Source organism: Trypanosoma brucei, chromosome 3 (genome assembly GCF_000210295.1).
Source record: "Trypanosoma brucei gambiense DAL972 chromosome 3, complete sequence".
Lineage (NCBI taxonomy): Eukaryota > Euglenozoa > Kinetoplastea > Trypanosomatida > Trypanosomatidae > Trypanosoma > Trypanosoma brucei.
The window spans coordinates 247,263-265,467 of NC_026736.1; the positions used below are offsets into that span (position 1 = coordinate 247,263).

The 18,205-nt window shown below is 51.0% G+C and overlaps 5 protein-coding genes across 5 annotated transcripts; all 5 read left to right on the top strand.

Moving 5' to 3' along the window:
* Positions 1 to 828: 828 nt before the first annotated feature.
* TbgDal_III1060 (hypothetical protein, conserved) lies at positions 829 to 4,590 on the top strand (the record flags this gene model as incomplete). Its single annotated transcript, XM_011773758.1, has 1 exon — positions 829 to 4,590. The coding sequence occupies one exon, from the start codon at positions 829 to 831 to the stop codon at positions 4,588 to 4,590; it is 3,762 nt and encodes a 1,253-aa protein (XP_011772060.1).
* A 312-nt stretch (positions 4,591 to 4,902) lies between these two features.
* TbgDal_III1070 (hypothetical protein, conserved) lies at positions 4,903 to 8,346 on the top strand (the record flags this gene model as incomplete). The annotated part of the gene is made up of 1 exon (XM_011773759.1): positions 4,903 to 8,346. The coding sequence occupies one exon, from the start codon at positions 4,903 to 4,905 to the stop codon at positions 8,344 to 8,346; it is 3,444 nt and encodes a 1,147-aa protein (XP_011772061.1).
* A 405-nt stretch (positions 8,347 to 8,751) lies between these two features.
* On the top strand, positions 8,752 to 13,029 carry TbgDal_III1080 (hypothetical protein, conserved; the record flags this gene model as incomplete). The annotated part of the gene is made up of 1 exon (XM_011773760.1): positions 8,752 to 13,029. One exon carries the CDS (start codon positions 8,752 to 8,754, stop codon positions 13,027 to 13,029), a length of 4,278 nt encoding a protein of 1,425 aa, XP_011772062.1.
* A 588-nt stretch (positions 13,030 to 13,617) lies between these two features.
* TbgDal_III1090 (hypothetical protein, conserved) lies at positions 13,618 to 15,378 on the top strand (the record flags this gene model as incomplete). The annotated part of the gene is made up of 1 exon (XM_011773761.1): positions 13,618 to 15,378. The coding sequence occupies one exon, from the start codon at positions 13,618 to 13,620 to the stop codon at positions 15,376 to 15,378; it is 1,761 nt and encodes a 586-aa protein (XP_011772063.1).
* A 323-nt stretch (positions 15,379 to 15,701) lies between these two features.
* Positions 15,702 to 18,062, top strand: TbgDal_III1100 (hypothetical protein, conserved; the record flags this gene model as incomplete). Its single annotated transcript, XM_011773762.1, has 1 exon — positions 15,702 to 18,062. One exon carries the CDS (start codon positions 15,702 to 15,704, stop codon positions 18,060 to 18,062), a length of 2,361 nt encoding a protein of 786 aa, XP_011772064.1.
* Between the last annotated feature and the right edge of the window lie 143 nt (positions 18,063 to 18,205).

Genomic DNA, 18,205 nt, shown 5'->3' on the forward strand with positions numbered 1-18,205 from the left:
TCACGACCTGTTTTATCATCATTGTGAGGAGCGGAGGTTCACTATTCTCAGGCGCGGAACGCAATAATTATTGACTTTTCCGTCTAGCCGTGGCCCACACAAAGTGTTAAGTGCATGGTTTGTGTTGTACAGTGCTTTTTTTTTTTTACCATTATTGTTGATACTGACTTTGTGGCCTTTTGCCAGGTGCTGCCGATTTCTTTTTATTTGTCTCTTCCCCTTTGGTATGCACTGAGTTGGTGCCCTCGCCATCTTTCGATGCATGAGCGCAAATAGAGGCGCGTGGGGGGGGGAAGTAGAGAAAGTGGGGGAAACCGGTGAGTTTTTTTAAAAAAGAAAGATTTTAAATATGTCCAGTGGTTGTGCGTGTGTTCATGTACAGGTTCCACTTGTAGACGTTTCGTACAAAAGAAAAAGGGCATGGAAGTAACTTATGTGGGATCATAAGAGTAATTATATATATATATATATATGTGTGTGTGTGTGTGTGTGAAGTGTCTGTAACGCATACGTGCTTGTAGGTGTATTTGTGTGTGTTGTTATAGGGATGATATGAAATAATAACAGATGTACGGGTGTTGCCAATATCCCCCTCGTTCACCTTTTCACGATTTGTATTTGTTTTGTTTCTTCATCCCTTTATTGAGCGTGTTTGTTCCACTTTTTCTTTTCAATTTGCAAGGGAGAGGCGGCTCACCTGGACGTGAGCGTAGGCACGTAGGTGCGAGTATATTCCCAGCGGTTTAATAAAAGTGTGTTCCCCCTCCCCGTTAAGAAGATACACTTCAGTTATTTTTAGTATTGTCACGCATTGTCGCCTCTGGAGAAATGTTGCTTTGCAAGCAACCAGGGGACACTACCATATTTGCCACTGCCACAGTAGACCATATCAGCCTTTACAATCTTTCTTCTGTTTCGCCTCTTGCACGGGAGTTGTCGGTAACCCCAACTCCAGACAGGCAACACGTTCGCATTATTGATTCGACCAATGAGGCCGCTGCCGACCTTTCTCCTTACGGGAATCAACCCTGTTCTGTAATTAACACCATTGTACACAATGCGTGTCGACGACCATTTGTTCCAATATGGAGAGTCCCATTCTCGCAGGTGCGCGGTAGCGGCATTAGCGGCGGTGAAGATGAAGCGAACAGATGCACACCGCTTTCGCTTGCACTTAGTTGTGCTGGGGGCGCGCAGAGGCTATTTGTGTCCGAAAGCGGTAGTGGTGCATGGGTGGGCGAAGGGATGTCATTTTCCGCACTGTCTGTCCCCTCCGAAATTGTTACAACGAGTGCGTATGTTGACAGAGATACCAGAGCAGAATCAATACAATACACTAAAAGCGGTATTCAAGGGAATGATATTGTCACATCCGGCTGGGCGTATCGCGACCCAACATTACTTGCCATTGGTCGACATAGGGGTGTTGTGCAACTTCTGCGCGTAGAAGGTAGCGGCTCCCATCCCTCTCTTCACACCACAGTGGTTCAGGAACGTGTTCTTCAGGGAAGTGTAACTTCTCTCGATTGGGTTCCAAACACTGACATTCTCGTCGTGGCGGCGCGACGGCGAGATGAGTATGGTTGCTTTGCGGAGGTGATGGATTTTCGGTCTCGAGAAGTAGCTATTCGCTACCTCGGTGCCCCACCAGGCGTTACTCCCACTTCTTCACGCGCTTCGAGGCAACAACAACCCCTGCGCTGTGGTGTTGGTATTGCGTCTACGGGTGCATTATGCTTTGCAGAGGCTATTGCCTGTGACATGTCGCAGAAGTACGTCGCGGCTGCCGGCAACAACAACCGCCATGACGTACTTCAACTTTGGGATCTGCGGATGAGCTCAAGGCCAGTTAGTGCGCACGTTCACGCCAGCCTGGGATACACGTCTCTCAGCTGGGTGTCGTGTGCAACTCCTACTGTAGTCAGCACCACCCGAAAAAGGGGGCTATGGATGTATACGTTTACAGATTCGCAAAGTCAAGGTGGTGATGATAGTGATGATAGCGGTGAGGAAAAGGAAAGACGACAACGTTTGCTCCCTTCGGAGGACCGGTATCGCTTACATACCCGGGTGCCAGCAGCATGTGCTGCATCATTGGGGGGAGACCAAGCTGTTACACCGACTACGGGTGTTGAAACGTCACAACCGGGTGTAGCGGCGTCTCCTCACAAGGGAAGTGCACACCATAGAGCAGGCAAATGCGACCAAGTGCAGAATGGGCAACATCTCAAGTTGCCGTGTCTTGTTCTGCTCGATGCCGCTTCGGGTGAGTTGTACCCACAAGTGGCTCTTCCGAGAAAAACAATGGTCACAATGATCAATGACATCCCTGTGTGGAGCGCGGGACCCAATGTATTTCGCTTTCATCGTGATATTAATGAGCTGCTCGACGATATGGAGGATGACAGTAATTTGCAATTACGAAAACAGAAGGACCAGCACATACCCGACACTATCGCTAAGGAACCTTCTGCCAGTGCCGGTAGCCTTAGCGAGGGGGAATTTGAAGAAGAGAGCGGTGAGGCGGAGCGCACTGGTGAAAACCTTTTAGACCTGCTGAAAGCATCAGTGTTCATGAACAAAGATTACGACGAGACGACCCTCGCCTCTCTGTCCACGACATTACCGGCTGCAATAAAGGAACGGCCAAATATTCCTACTGTTAGGCGCCCGTTATTGTCGTTGAGGCGTCTCCGCGAGGGATTCGTGCCTTACTCACATCAAGTTTTTTCTGTGCTGTCACACGAAATGGCAGATCGTGAGGCTTATGCTCTGTTCCGCTACGGGTGGTACATGCAACGACACATTCACAAGGGGAAAACAATTACCCCGGCATCTTCTGTTGTTCCCAGCTTACTGGAACTGCTCCGGAAAAAGCCACAGGTGCAAGTAACTGAAGTCATTCTCCGCGCAATGGGGTGGTGCATCGATCGAGATGAGGAGGCACTGATGCTGCAGCCGTTAGACTCCCCAACAACTGTTAGGGAGAGCAGCAGGATCGGTGTTTTATCACCAAACATCGTACCGCAGACGACACACCAGGTATCCGGTCGATTTCATGGCCTTCCCCTGTATTGCCATCAGAGACCGTTGGCATCTGAAAAGGGAAGCACCATGTTTTCGTCTCCCTCAGCATCGTCCGGAAGTACAGAGTACGCGGCCGATGTGCTCTCTCAGAACTCTCTACCGCCGTTTGAATGTCAGGTGGCGCCCTCTCCTGAGGTTGAGTTCTGCGACCGCGTTGGCGCCGCCTCACCGGAGGATGCAGTTGAACGGCGTGTTGCTATTCATGTTTGCATGGGTTATCTGAGTGAGGCGGCACGACTGCTCTCTCATTACAGTGACCTGCGGCCTTCCTACGCGAATGTCGCCCTTATACTAGAGTCAGCTGCACAGGGTCATTTTCCGGTTGCAAATATCGTTGCGCCTGCGGGCTGTAGTTACTGGATGCATTTGTGCGTTGAGCTGTTGGGGATGTATGCACATCATTCGTCCATAGGAGGCGCCGATCGAGGGAACGGCGAGCGCGAGCGACCAGGGTCAGGTTGGTCAAGCGCTTCATCACACGTGGCAGGGCGCAAGTTCTTTACGTGTTTCACGAGGCGATACCCTCAAATGCCCCTCCCGGACCAAGTAGCCCTGGCCACAGTTCTGTTATTCCCATACGCATCAGCCGATTCGCAGGAACAGCTAGCCTCCGGCGACAATAAATGCGAGGAATCGTGGGAGGCCCTAGGTGATATACTTCAAGAGATGACGATGATGCAGTTTGATTCTTCTCTAGGTTGCAGTTGCTCCCTTTTCCTTTCGGCGGCTGTCGAGCCACTTGATAGCGAATACACTTCTGTACAACGTTACGTTGATGAAACGGGTGACGTGCAAACTCCGGTGGTATACTTTGCACTATATGGGTCTACAAAGAGCAGGAGTTGGCGTTTGTGGAACGATGCCTACCGCACTCAGTTGAACAATGGTGGCCATTCAATCCTCCGCAGTATCCACGATCTCGCGTGCTCAAAAATGTCGCAGATGCGTGAAAAGGTAAACGAGAATTTCAAGAGCAGTGAATATAATAATTCTATGTCGTTCCCACTCGCTGGCCGGGACGGTGTAGTGCCACTCGCATCAAATTTCGTGGGGAGGACATTTAGTGGTTTCGTGGGAGCGCCGACGGCTTCCGTAATTTCTGGCACTGAAGGCAGGCCGATGTCAAAGAGACTAACGGGAACGGGAGGTGTGGTGCTGAGATGCAAATGCGGACGTCGCGTACCCACATTTCCTGCCAATGCCGAGGGGGATGCGGTGGAACCAACATCAACGGCTATTAAGGCAGCGGCCATGGAAGGGAGCCAACAGTCACTGTGCAAAATACCTGACTGCCTAACACCCATGTGCGTAGTATGCAGCGAGCCGGTATTCCGTCAAAAATCTGGTTATACGTTCGAGGAGTCTTTTACGTGGTGCACCGTCTGTCTACATGGAGGCCACTGGATGCACTTACGAGAGTGGTTTGTGAAGCATCGAACTTGCCCTGCTGAGGATTGTTCCTGTCGTTGCTACTACCCTTTAAATGAGCGTTGTGGTGTGTGATGTCAGGGTAATTTCTCTGTCGACATGTCAATTTTATACAGTGATACAGTTTGGGCGACGGACTCTTCGTCTGTTGGCCTCCTGTTCTTGTTAGTGTATGTGTGTTTTGAGTATTCCTTTCATTCGAACCCACGCGCGCACACCTGTATATCTATTTGCTATTCATGTGCTACTTTGCCTCTGTGGGGGTGTATAACCGGACTCTGACTGACTCCAAAGCTCAACTTTCCGAACACCGTTACCCTCGCTGTACATGCGTTTCTTGTGTTTGCACGCGGATAGTAGTGGGGGCCAAAAACAGTGGTAGGAGCGATGAAGTACTTTGCATGTCGTTTGGATGACCACAATGGCTTTGGTTTACTTATCGGTCACACACTTAGCTACTTCACTGCGCGCCGGGCCACGACGAAAGGCTTTAGCACTGCGACGCCGAAAAGCGCCGGCAGCGGTACCGATGGTGAAGACGCCTTCAACTTTCATGTGCAGTATACAGTGACGCTGCCGCATGTCTTCGGTTTTGCCCCGAAGTGTTTTAGCATGGCCAACTATTCTCTTTATGGAGTGGACATGGCAATCATCGGCGGTAGCAATGGCGTGCTAGGTGTAGTGGTAATGCACGATGGCAGCATTGTGTATGCACCGGATCGCAGTCCCGAGGTAATGAATGCGAACAATCAAAGATCAGCGACTACAACATCCGTTTGGGCTCTATCGTGTGCGGCCAGGAGCTTACCATCTGTGCGAATGCTTGATACAGCCTCCACACTCAAGCAGGTGGCTGGTGCCACATCATCACCACCTTTTCCCCAACCAATGCCTCTTGCAGACAGAGGTGTTGGTACCGTTACTTGGATTCAAAACGACGCGTTGGTGTTCGTTGGATTTACGTCGGGTCAAGTTGAGTGGTACCGTGTCACCACCCGCATCCGCCAACCAGAAAGCAAAGAGAAGAGTTCGGAATTGATTAATATCGGTACAGTTGGAAGGCCAACACGTTCGGGGTGTGTGACGGGAGCTTTTCCGGCGAATGGAGATATGTTTGCAGGGATGACTAATCCTAGTGGCGCGAATCATCGGACCTCAGACAGCTTCCCACACCATCAAAGTACATGGGTGAACAGACAGAGTAGGAGAGAGGGTGCACCGCAGTTAGGTTCAAAGGAGGAGCATAAGGATGGTTGGTTTGTTGACATCTGCAGCCACTACTCAAGTAATTACTTTGCGGAAACTGGGGGTTTTGTGACAAGCGAATATTTCCCCGCCACAGGCCTTGTGCTTGCTGCAGCAGAGCGGGCGCTCTACGTGTTTACCAGAAAGCAGCCTGAGACAACGCTTTGCTGTGTGCCACGCACTGGGTGCACTTACATTTCCTGTCATCCTTCTCTTCCTCTTGTTGCGTGCCTTGGTTGCGGAAACAAAACACCAAATATCAACGGAGATCCTGGGGAAGGTTCATGTGCTCTACAAGTGTTAGAGTGGACGGATGAGGGAGAGATGTGTCCAGTAACAGAAATTTGTGTTTTGACGCCATCTAGCGACTCAAGTGCACGCTGTTGTTCCCACCTGAATTGTTCGTGGAATCAGGGCGCCGAGCTGCAACTTGCGGTGTGCAACATGAAGGAGTGTGCCATTCAGTTGTTAAATCTCTCGCGTGCGGAGGAGTGGGTACACTGTGAGACAGTACCAACTGCACGCCGTCGCTGGTATGAAATAATCTTCAACCGCGAACTGCACCACCCCTTGCGTTCACTCGTAAACGCAGAGTTCATATTACCGCGCGTGCTTGAGCAAGACCGAAAGTTGGCGAAACCACCAGCTTTCGCCACTGACCCTGCCGCTGGTTGCCATGAACGAAAGGGTTCGCATCCGAGGGATTCTTTGGAAACCAAACGGGGTTCAACAGCAACCCTTAGCAAGGAGGCACCCCCCGCGTTGCTTGCACCGAATCCAGTGCAGGATGGTGAGGGGTGTCTTGTTAAGAATACAGTCGCTGGAGATGAACGAAGCACCCAGTCTCGAACCAGTGAGATCGCCCCTTGTCGTGCAGTGCCGTCAGTAAGCACTGTCCCTCACGTAATTGTTGTGAACACTGTTGGTGAAATTGCGGTAACTCCCCTTCACACCGAGACAAAAGTCGCTTTCTTCGGATTGAACAGTATTGTTGCGGGTATCGGGGCGACTGTTTGCGCAATCAAGACACCAGCCAAGGAAACTAGCATTAGCGGCTGTTGTGCGGGAGCGCCGACTGCGACGATTACTTTAAGTGTGCCGTTTCCTTCAAGGAGTGTTCCGGTAACCACACGTGAAGAGCAGGCTCGTGCCAGCATGGCGGACACGATTGACATCGAAGAGCACATGAGGAAGCGCCTTGCGGCTGGATTTGGAGTTCCTGCGGCAGCTAATGTGGAGGCGTTGACCAAGTTGAACGGTACTTCCGCCTACGATGTGGACGAACGTGTTCTGTTTTCGTATATCGCGATTATGGAGAAAGTGGGACTGGTGCGGTGTGATGGTCCGGTACCTAGTATCGTGGAGTTGCTCACTCTTCGTGGCGCACCGAACACTACGCAACTCACCGACATGGGTTTATTGCCGCATAATACAGCTGTTGTGTGTCGGTCATCCACTTCACAGAATGACTCCAGACGTTTGCTACTTCTTCACTTACTCAACTGGATTCCCTCACGAAGTGAATCTCCACAGCGGAACCAGCAAACTCCTGCCACACGAGCGGACGTGGAGCGCGCTGTTGTGGTGGATGTGCTGCATCGGCAGCGTCTGCGTGCTGCTACATTTCTGCGCCAGCAACTTCACATAGACTCGAACTACAGCATCGTGGCTGGACTAATTGAAAACTATGACAAAGTGGCTAGTGCCATGAATGATTGTGCGGGTGAGGTTCGAGAACCCTTTCTTCAGCGTTTGAGTCCTTGGCTACGAGTTGTCTTCACCTTCGAAGCTGACAAGATGGCTGTTTACAAGAATGAGGCGCTGCCGTTCTGGGATCGAGTCGCCATTGCACTCATTCTGGAGCACGACACAAAACTTCTTGTTGAATTGCTTCGTAACACTTTTGCGCCTTTGTGTAATATGGTTCAGGAACTATTGTTGTTTGGAGGTATCTCTGCAAAAACATGTCAACTTATGCAAACAATCGTTGACTGCACCGGAGACTTCCAATTAGCGGCGTGTCTCTTCGCTCGCATTGGAGTCCACGCGAGTGCTACTAGGGGAACGGTCCGAGAAGGTGAATCTGCTTTCAACAGGAATGGTGTGCACGATGATTCCAGCTGGTTCAAGGAGAGCAGTACTGGTCGCCGGGACGAAGTCAACACTGTGGCCAACTATTGGGCACTTTGGTCGGGAGCATATCGTTCGTTTCTTGACAATGAACGGGAATTTGTTAAGCGAGTTGTGTTTGACCAACAGTGTCAAAACTGTATCAAGTTATTATATTCTGGTGAGCATGGGACACGCACAAAAATAGAAGTGTTGGAGCGAAGTAACAGCACTGGACATGCAGCTGGGGGCCCCGTGACAACATTACAGTTGCCGGTTGCCAATCAGCGTCGTTGTTATGTATGTTCTTCCTCTGTACGGCTGGGACCGCTGATGGCAAGGAGTAGTTACGCCCACTGTGCAGTCTGTGGACATGGTGGCCACATCCATCACCTTCAGGCGTGGTTCCTCGCTCACCAGAAGTGTGCAGCTGCTGGGTGTGGCTGCCACTGTGCGGTGGACGGTCATGTTTCATAGGGTGGGCAAGGGATAATTCTTCCCTTCCCTCGTTACTTTAAGCCCTGTTTTATTTCAATCTCCTAGGATTCCTGTTGTACTCTTGCATTTGAAGGGCTATATACAACGTATATACATAAGTGTCATATCTGTGTCGACTGTTGCCCTGCTCTACTTTTCCCCACTTGTTCGCTTCTGCGGGATTGGCAAGGAACACAAGAGACGCACAAAATTGCTTTCTCACGCTGTGGTGCTTCCCCTTTCTGATTCTTCTGGTAACTGCTTGGAACATCATCGCTCCGGCTCGTTTCTGTAATATTTTCTCGATTTTATTTTTTTCACCCTTCTTCATCAACTCCACTCGGGTCGAGTGAAAGTGGTAGTACAAGTGACACACCCGCGTTGGCCCGCCGCGAGGCGCCACGCATGCGAGGAACTGTTTTGATCTTTGGCAGAAAATTTAGTTGGAATGCTGTGGTCGACGAGTACGGTCACCGACTTCCTCAATGTGCAGGATTGAGTTCCACGCGTAAGAGGCTCTTGCTAAAAGATTGGAGGTATTTCACATCAACTGGGAGTGAAGAATCACTGACAACATTCTTTAGAAGTGGCCATAAATGTACGAATTCTTTAGAAGATGGAGATGATGCGCACGTTCACGTAAAAGGTAATGCTGACGTCGTGTACAACGACGGTCAGCAGGGTCGAAAGATCCATCGGGCCCTCCGAGGTGTTGCAGAGTTTATTGCAGCAACCGGAACCTTTGACGATGTGTGTGCTCCGGGTGAGCGTGGCTACTCAGATGTTTCATTAGCAGTTGAGGGTTTGAAGCGTGCCCGGCTTGCTGTAGAGTACACGGGAACTGTTCTTTCGCTTTCAAACGATCGGCGGGATGGAATACTGGCACAGGCGCTTTCTCGAAATCGCCGCAGTGACGAGGAAGTGGTCAACCAGCAACACTTACGATCTCACTGTGGCGAGGTGCTCAGCCCCTTGGAGGTTGTGGCAATAGCACAGTGGTGTGCGTGGCATGTGCGAACCTCGTTGAAGGGTGCCAAACATCACCAAGGAACCCCGACGAAGTCGCAAGGGGATGCGGAAACTGCTCGTTGTATAGTCTCTGTTTTGACGCGCTTCCTTTCCATTCTTGTTGAGGAGGGGCTCCGCCGTTGGGCCGTTGATAGCGTTGCGTGTGAACTCGAACTTAGCGACTTGGTTTGTATCGTGACAGAGGAGGCCCTTCTTGTACTCCGTGATAATAAAAAAGCGTGCACGTCGGTGAAGTTTGCAACACCTTTGCCTACGTGTTCTGTTGGGTGCAGTGCCACAAGTGAACAAACCGCACTCATGGCCGAGCATTTGAAGCCTGGGATGCGGACTTGGGAAGACCTCTGCTTTGGCGTGAAGGCGCAAGAGGCATTGCTGTGCAGTCAGCGAGAGCGCTGGCAGCGCGCCCTGCGCCTGTTGCTAGATGTGCAGCGGTGGAATGTCCTCGCAACTACAAAGAGCTGGACCACTTCAACGGAAGAAGTGCTGACAAATGAATGCGAGGGGAAGTGTCAGTTGCTAGCAAGTAAAGCATTGAACATTCTCTCGATGATCCCATATGGGGTGGTCCAAACACTGCAGTACATCTTAGCCCAGCATGGGCAGTGGCGTTTGTGCATGATGCTGTGGAAAAGGGGTATTCGTCTTCCTTCCGGCGATGCTCCGACTTGTAATGAAACCGAGGAAGAGCGGCCACCGCACTCATTACTTCTCCACCCTGCTGGCCTCAACACCGTTATCACCGCGCTGGCGCTTGTCAATGGAAGGCCTTCCAAACATTCATTCACCGCGGCAACGTCATCCTTGTTGTGCGCAACAGCAACCGCGGGCGGAACGGAGGGTGTAGATGCGAAGTTGCTGCGGCTGCTCTTGCATCTTGGTGTCATTCCACATCGCCACTTTACAGTTACCGAATTTGCCACCCTACTCAAGGATGCATTTGGTCTTCATCTCCAAAGCAGTCATGTTGACAGCATTCTATCACCTGCAGCTGTGTGGCGGTGTTCTGAAGGTCTGCCGTCTCACATGCGTGAAGTATTGTGTTTAATGTGCTTCCGTGTTGTCGCGAGAAGTGGGCTGGCCCACACGTTAATGCTGGAAGACTTGTACGTTATCATATGCCTTTCCTACCGCACTGTGCTGTCACAAATGTGCCGTCCCATGGCAGAAAGTTCCACTCCGTCAACTCAAAGGGGGAGAGAGAATATAAGTAACTGCGCTGTGCCCAATGGTCAAGGTCGTTGCGAACCGTCCCGAAACGGATTATTGACAGTCGGGTTAGCTGCGGCAACGCGCAGGACGGCCGTGTTCGCAGAAGAGGACATTCGTACAATAACCGAAGCATTTCTCTCATGTAGTAGTAGGTTATTGGTCCCCTCAGAAAGGGCAAAATCGTTTCAAAGGGAGGAAGAGGTGTATGCTGGTGTGAATTATACGGATCTGCATCTCTATCGTACGCTCGTAAATGTCAGGATTGGCAGAAATGGGAGCACTGCAATGCTCTTTACAGTTTCCTCCATGTTGACGAGACTTCTCACTGTGATGCCGCACGTTTTTACACTAGGCACCGTGTGGAGAGGCGCGCTTTGTGCACTGTCGACTAACTACCAACTGGATGCTTGTAACCATCATTTGGCAGCAGCAGCATCTGTATTCGCGGAAGTGATAGTGGGAACGGCTAGGACGTCCAATAAGGATGCTCTCGTTGACACCCTCGTGTATTTGGCTCCACTTCTTTCGCCATTCGCGATAGGCCAAATTGTGAAAAGTCCTGTTGGACGTCGGCTCAGTTGGACTCATTGCCTTGCTCTGTTACCTTATGCGCCGTGCGCTTCTAGTGCGCAAAGATTGATGTTACGGCGCATCGTAAAAGATTGTGACGTAGAAGGGATGTCGTTTGTTTACTCCTTACTGCGTATGTCCACGCCTCCGTTGCAGTTACTGCCACAAGCGTCACCGGCTGTCTCAACGGACGTATGTACATTATTGTTACTGACTGAGCGGAGTTGGATGCGGGCCCTGCAGGCGTATGGCCGATTTGATCTTCGGGTACAACGTGCCTGCGCCCCGCACATTGTACGCCTCATCGTTACCGCTGGAGCGTGGTTGCCACACACTCACAACACCGGCGGGGACGCCAACTGTAGCCATTGCCTCAATGGGTTCGACTCGCTGCTCCATACTGCTCTTCAGGCAACTGAGGGGAGCCGTGTGGCGGAAGAGGTTCTGCAACTTAGTCTTAAACGTGGATTGTGGGCAGGTGGTCTTGCTTTTCATCAGCGTTTGCAACATGAACATTCAGGTATACTTTTGGGGAATGGTCGAATTAAAACGTGCGCTGCAATGCTGTTTAAAGGACTACTCTCCCATACCGCTCTCGCGCACACAATAGCGGTTGCCCTCAAACATGCTCGTGCCGCGAGATGGGCGGAGGCTTGTATGGTTCTTCTTGAGGACGACGGTAGTCATGATGGTGCTGAGGAAAGTGGAAGTGTAACACATTTTGGTGTCACCTCTCTCCACCCAGCTCACTGGTCATCGTTGTTTCGTGACAAGGTGCCCCCACAACTGTCCCATTTAGCCCACACCGTGCGCTACAGTATGTTGTGTTGCCCTGGTTTATGGCAGCGGGCATTGAAATGGTTGCCACCTCAGGCGCTTCCATTTCCGGTCCATCACCAACTATTGCTTGCTCGCGTTTCCGGTTTGCCAATTGGTGTGGCAGCCGCGTGTGACGCGGTAACGCCGAAGGTGGAAACGACAACGCCACTTGTTGGCTCACCCCTATCACCCATGTCGCTTGTGCAGGTAGCGTTGCAGGAGAAGTTGCGCTGCAGCAAGGCATCGGCGACGGTGGCATCTCAGGCGGAAGTTGAGCGCACACTCCGCGTTTTGCGTCAACGCGGACAGTGGGAACAGGCAGTCTTGGTTTACGAGCATTCGCTTGCTTGCCGTTGTTTTCCGCATAGTGCAAGTGCCACCGTTGTTGGTGCTTGCCTGCCTTCGTGGCAGGCGTCCCTTAGTTGCTTTGCGCACATGTCTCAGCGTATGCGTCCCGATGTGGCAACCGCTTCATTAGCTTTGCAAGCTTGCAGGCGTGGTAGAAAATGGAAGATTGCTCTACGTGTCCTTCAGCAATGCGTGCTTACATCTGCGTCCCGCTCGGCAGGTGAGGTTGTAAGAACTGCACCACAGTTGATAAATTACGCAATACAGGCGGTTTTGGGTGCCGGCGTTTGGGACGCCGCATTAAATGTGGTTCGCCAATATGGTCAGACAATGAGTCCCTTGCTAGCAAATACCATCCTTCTGACGTATGTGCGTGCGGAACGATACGATGAAGCTGTGAACTTTTTTTATGGCTGCGTTCGCCGCGGAGTGCGACTGCACGAACAGTCGCTTGATCTTGTGGTAGCAGCAAGCCAAGCAGTATCGGCAGAATACCATGATTTAGCGCAGTTTGTTGGGGTAATGGCGTCAACTTTGGAGGACTTCTGTCATGTTCATGGCGTGTTGCTGCAACACGTCCTACTTGTTTGTCGCAGCATTTCTGTTCCTCCCCACGCGTTGGTCCTCTCTTTCAGTTGTGATCAAACCGGCGTATCCGCGAGTATGGTATCTGATGATGTCATTAATGCGACTGATTCTATTTGGTGAGTGCAAAAGGAGCCGCGGCGACTGGTGCTGTTGAGGGGGCTGGTGCGCTGTAATGTTGTTAAATAAAACGACAGAGCCTGTAGCAGTACCCTCGGGGACGGGGTTTGCAGCATTATAAAACACAATTTCATTGCGTCGTTATTTATTTTTTTTTTTTACAATTTCTGTTCGGCAGATCTTTTTTTTTTTTTGATGATCTACCTGTTGTTCTTTTGCATGAACGTTAATTTGAACTACAAGCACACTTACCACGTATCTCACTTTCCCTCCTTTCTTCTTTTTTTTTTTTTTTACGAACCCATGCATTCCATTCTATTCTTTGTATCTTAAATTAATATACAAGCATGTTACGTGCGTGGCCAACTGTGCGAATAATTACAGAATTTTCTGTGTGTTGGGAACGGTGTAACAAACCTGCACTCGGATTGAGGTGGAGAAGCGAAGGATAAGTCAGCGCCTTTCTGCGTGATTGCGCAATACATATATACATATATATATATATATATATATATATACTGCTTGGTGTCCAGACACAGCACGACGAAGGACGCGGAGTACGTGTTGAAACGAGACTTGAAGGAGGAAAAAATGCCTCCCAGACGTTCCTTTGTTTTTATTACAAATATCCCTGATTACTTGCTGCAACCACTCGCCGTCGGCAACAATAACCACCACAATAAATTACGCGCTTCAAGAGACCCACGCTACGAGCGGCTACGGTCATTCCTCAGTACACACACATCAGGTGTCATGCACGTGATGCATCTGGAAACGCGTGGCTATGCCCTTGCCCTCTATGCATCGGAAGAGGAAGCACTTGCGGCCTGCAAGACAACAATCACACCTAAATATCGGCAGTGTGAATACCCACCAATGGTGTTACGTATATTAGAGCGCCCGCGCCCGGCTCCCCTTCAGTCGGTTTATACACCAACAGTCACGATTGAGGGAGAAACAATATTGAAGGAAGAATTAGCAAACACAAGAGGTCTGGAGTTGGTGTATCGCGGCCGTGCTATTGCGCGCTGGTGTCCCAATACGCTTTCTCAGCAAGATTGCCCCTTCGGTGCTTCGTGCAACTGGATTCACAAGTGTGCCTATCAGCAGACCGTGCGAAAGAGGCCACGACTTGATCCCGTATCTCAACAACAACAACAAAAGCAGCCCATGTCGTCGGAGGAACTGACGCGACTGCGCCACGTAACTCACAACACAAAATGCGGGGAGGAACAACTTGTACCACCCGACATGAAGTTTGACTTTTCTGTTTATGTTCCCGTGGCGCACAAGGAAGCAGTTGCTCTCGTGGACAATGAAGGAACTGGTGGAAGTAGCAGGTTGGTTGATGATGTTATTAAGCGCGTAGAAGCAGCCTGTTCGGCGTATAGTGGACCGTATTTTGTTAAATTTGCCTTTTGCGGCGGTGCGCCGTGGGATTGGAGCTTGCACAACACTTCATTGGGTCTTTCTGCACTGCGCAAGAGAGCACCGTTTCCTACGAATGGTGCGCCTACTCCTCTTGAACGTGATATCTTCACGCAGCAGTTGCTGTACCACATGAATCAGATGAATCGCTTCGATACGATCGCATTAGCAGTCCATGCTCTTGCTAAAAGCCCAAAGGTTCGTCGGGCGTTACAACGTGAATTGGAATATGACCAATCCCTCATTTCATGCAATGATAAAGGCGACAAAGATGCAGTGTCCCTGCATCTTTGTGTACGGCCATGGCTGTTCTTGCCAACGGTAGGTGTTGAGGCTACTGTCTTCTTGGAAGGTGGAGGCGAAGTTCTGCGAGGTATTGTCCAACGGAAAGGGGCCGTGCGTCTCATGATTTCACATGCGCTTTTGCGTCAACAGGAAGAAAAACAGGGCATGGACTTCTCTCGCTTTGCCGTGTTGGGTAGCGGTCAAGACCTCGAAGCGGAATCTTACTTGGAGTCTGAGATACAGCGTATGTCGCTTCTGGTAAAGCGGTCGGCTCAAAGGCTACAACAATATATTCGTCAACAGCGGGATCGGTTTCCACCAGGTGCTGCGTGGTGCGTTCATATTGCTGTCAGCCCGCCCCCCTTAGTGCCGTTTCGGCCCCAGCAGTACGGCAGTGGTGTGGAACAACAAAAGGGGGAGTGCAAGCAGGAAGAAAGTGAAGAGAGGGTGACGTCCAAGTGTGTAGTTCTCTCCTTACAGGAGTACCAACCAGCTTACGAGGAGCATGTAGCGCTTCATGGGGAACTGCGTGCAGGGGAGGTGATGTGGAACACGAGGAAACATGGGTACGTTGCGCTCATTCCGCGCGAAATGTTGGAACGCCTTCGCCTGGAGTCCCAGGTGGAAGAAAAGGAGTAACTAAAAGGAGAATACGCCCTGCACATAATCGTAACAGTTTGACACCACTGAGGAAGCCTTTCCACCGGGTGATGTTGAGAAGTATGGAATGGTAGTTTCAGCGCCGTGCTTATCGTCGTTAGGGTATGATTACTGTCTGTCTTCACGATGCGCATCCGCACATATATACGTGGACTGTTTTTTTTTTTTTCATTCTCTCTATCTCATTACTGCTACCATTTTTACCTTTACTCGTGATCAGCCACTTTTAAGTTACCCCGTCGCCCCAGTGCCTGTCGGGGATACGGTGGGATACATTGCGTTAAGGTAGTTGAAGCAGGATTATGCAACGACGTAAGCGCTCCCGCACCCATTCAGTGGGTGATAAAGTATCGAAGAACTCGGGGTCAAAATACGTGCCGCAGCCGGAGAAGATCGCTGCCGCCGCTTCAGGGGATACCTTGGAGCGGGAGGATTCAATAAAGTTGAGTAATACAGTTCTGCGTTCTTTGGCAATTGCCCCTGATGTTTCTGGTATTCGATGCGTTGCTGTGCATCCGTCAGAGCGAGAGATTGTTCTGGCTCGTGAAAATGGCTCTCTGATCTTGTACGCCATCGAACGATTCCAAAACGTCACTCACTTCCAAATGTTGCGTTCCACTGGTGGTCGCAAGAGTCGTACCATTACGCGGTTACGTTACCTAACTCGCGGCACGGGCAATAGTAAAGGGATTTCCACTCGTACCGCTCCTCTGCTACTGGCTTCTTACCTATCCGGCCAGTTCGTTGTTTACTGCGGTGACACACTTGCTCCTCTTTGTGTTCATCAGCGGACTGGTGGAGCTATTTGGGATTTCTGTATCACAGACCACACCGTCTATGCCGCAAAGGCTGACGGCTCGTGGCACCAGTTACACGTGGAGTACAGCAGCAATGTTGCTGGTGCGGCTGGGTCTCGCGCTCCGACCGTTCCGGTGCTGACGCTCAAGCGGATCATACCAAAGGTGCCAGGCGCGGATCGTGCGATCAGTGTCTGCTGCTCACGGCAGTGGGGAATTGTCGCTGGAACAGATGACGCCGGAAATGTTGTGGCATGGCGTCTTCCCCGACCCGAAAGTACGGATGACCGGGACGAAGAAACGATCAATCAGGACAACAGAGGAGGTGAAGGGAACACGGGAACGGCTGGGGATAGGCCGCAGAGTCTAACAGAGCATGAGGCCCTTTGGACGAGTCGCTTGCCTGAAGGAATGGCGCTTTGTTGTACCATCAGCATCAGTAGTAAAAACGCAGCTCCGGTTGTAGCGGTTGGCACTTCGGTTGGCGATGTGGTGATATTTGAAGCAACCCGTGGTCAAGCGGTGAAAACATTCACACACCACAAAGGCCCCATTAGCTCGTTGGTGAGCTGTCAGGAATACGTCAGTGGCAATCAGTGCGGGGTGATTTATGCGTCTGGTTGGCACGAGTCTCTCCGTTCGTACCGATGTAGCGTTGAGGGTGAGTGGCGCCCCGCTGAGGTGAAACGCCGCACACACCACCATGAAACCAGCGAACTGGCGCTCCTTCACCGCCATCAGATCATACTCTCTGCCTCACGGGATGCAACCGTTATGTATTCCCCAACTCAGTGTTTGTTCTCTGCACCGGCCATGTACCTTCACACCACGTGTCAGAAACTTGCTTTTGCGAAGGAGAGGAATGTCTTGCTGCAGACACGCAGTGGCCGCATCGAAGGGTTCTGTACCGATGCCGCATTACGTCGTTGGTCCCCGCTATTTGGTTACGAAGTGAAGGGTAAATTTCACTTGCAGGGACTGTGGTGCGACGATTCGCTCGGCCACATCGTTTTCTCCACAGACGAGCGTGTCTCTTTATTGTGCTGCCGCTGGCGCAATGGACTGGAGGGGAGTCTCGCGCTTAAGCGTATTGAAGAGGTGAGGAGTCTGCCTGCCAAATACGGCATTATCGACTGCTGCTTTGTCAACACCAAAACAAATAAAAGTTGCTATCTGCTTTTCGACGACGCGATTGTTCAGATTTCCCTCACGAAAGCGTACCCAGTGGTGACCACGCAGCTGGTACAGAGGGATGGAGACCCCGATGAAATTGACATTTGTCCAACTCGTTTCATGTGGTTAGAAAATCGGGCAGATGTTGGTGAAGAGGAGGGGACTAATCATACCAAACTTATGGTGTACGGTCGCCGCGGGTGGCTTTCGTGTAGCACTGCGGTGGATGGCACCATTGACACCAGCACTTTCACGGTACACCGCGAGGTGATGCAAATGGTGGAGTCGGTACCCCATTTGTCACAATCGCAAGGAAGGGTGGAGCACACTATTGTTGCACTTGCAAATGGTGAGCGCTATGTTGCAGGTATTGGAACTTCTCAACTGCTTCAACTTCCGCGCTCACTTCCACACGACACGCGGTTTGTTGCTCTGTTGCCACCGAGACGCCGGCGAAACGACTCGGGCAACGAAGTTAGTGAAGGGTTGGGCAGTGGGCCTCGCTTCCTCGCCACCTTTTCACGTGGGTTATTGTGGGTTACGAGGAACTCGTGGTGCATGTTGAGCCGGTGCTCCGCAGAGGGTGCGTTTGTTTTGCGTGGAAACAAGAAAGTGCTAATTGTGGTGCGCAACCTGGAGGGAACGCTGGAAGTGTTGCCACCCTGTTGGAGGCTGCGACGCTTCGGTAACTGAGCAATTTGCACAAATACGTATATCAACGTCTGTCTGTGGGTGCATGTTTGTGTGTTCGAATGGAGAGAGATGAAGGACCGTTGCCAAAAGCAGTGAAACGCCCGAGTATTATTCCAAACAGTGAAGTCCCAGATGCGGATGCA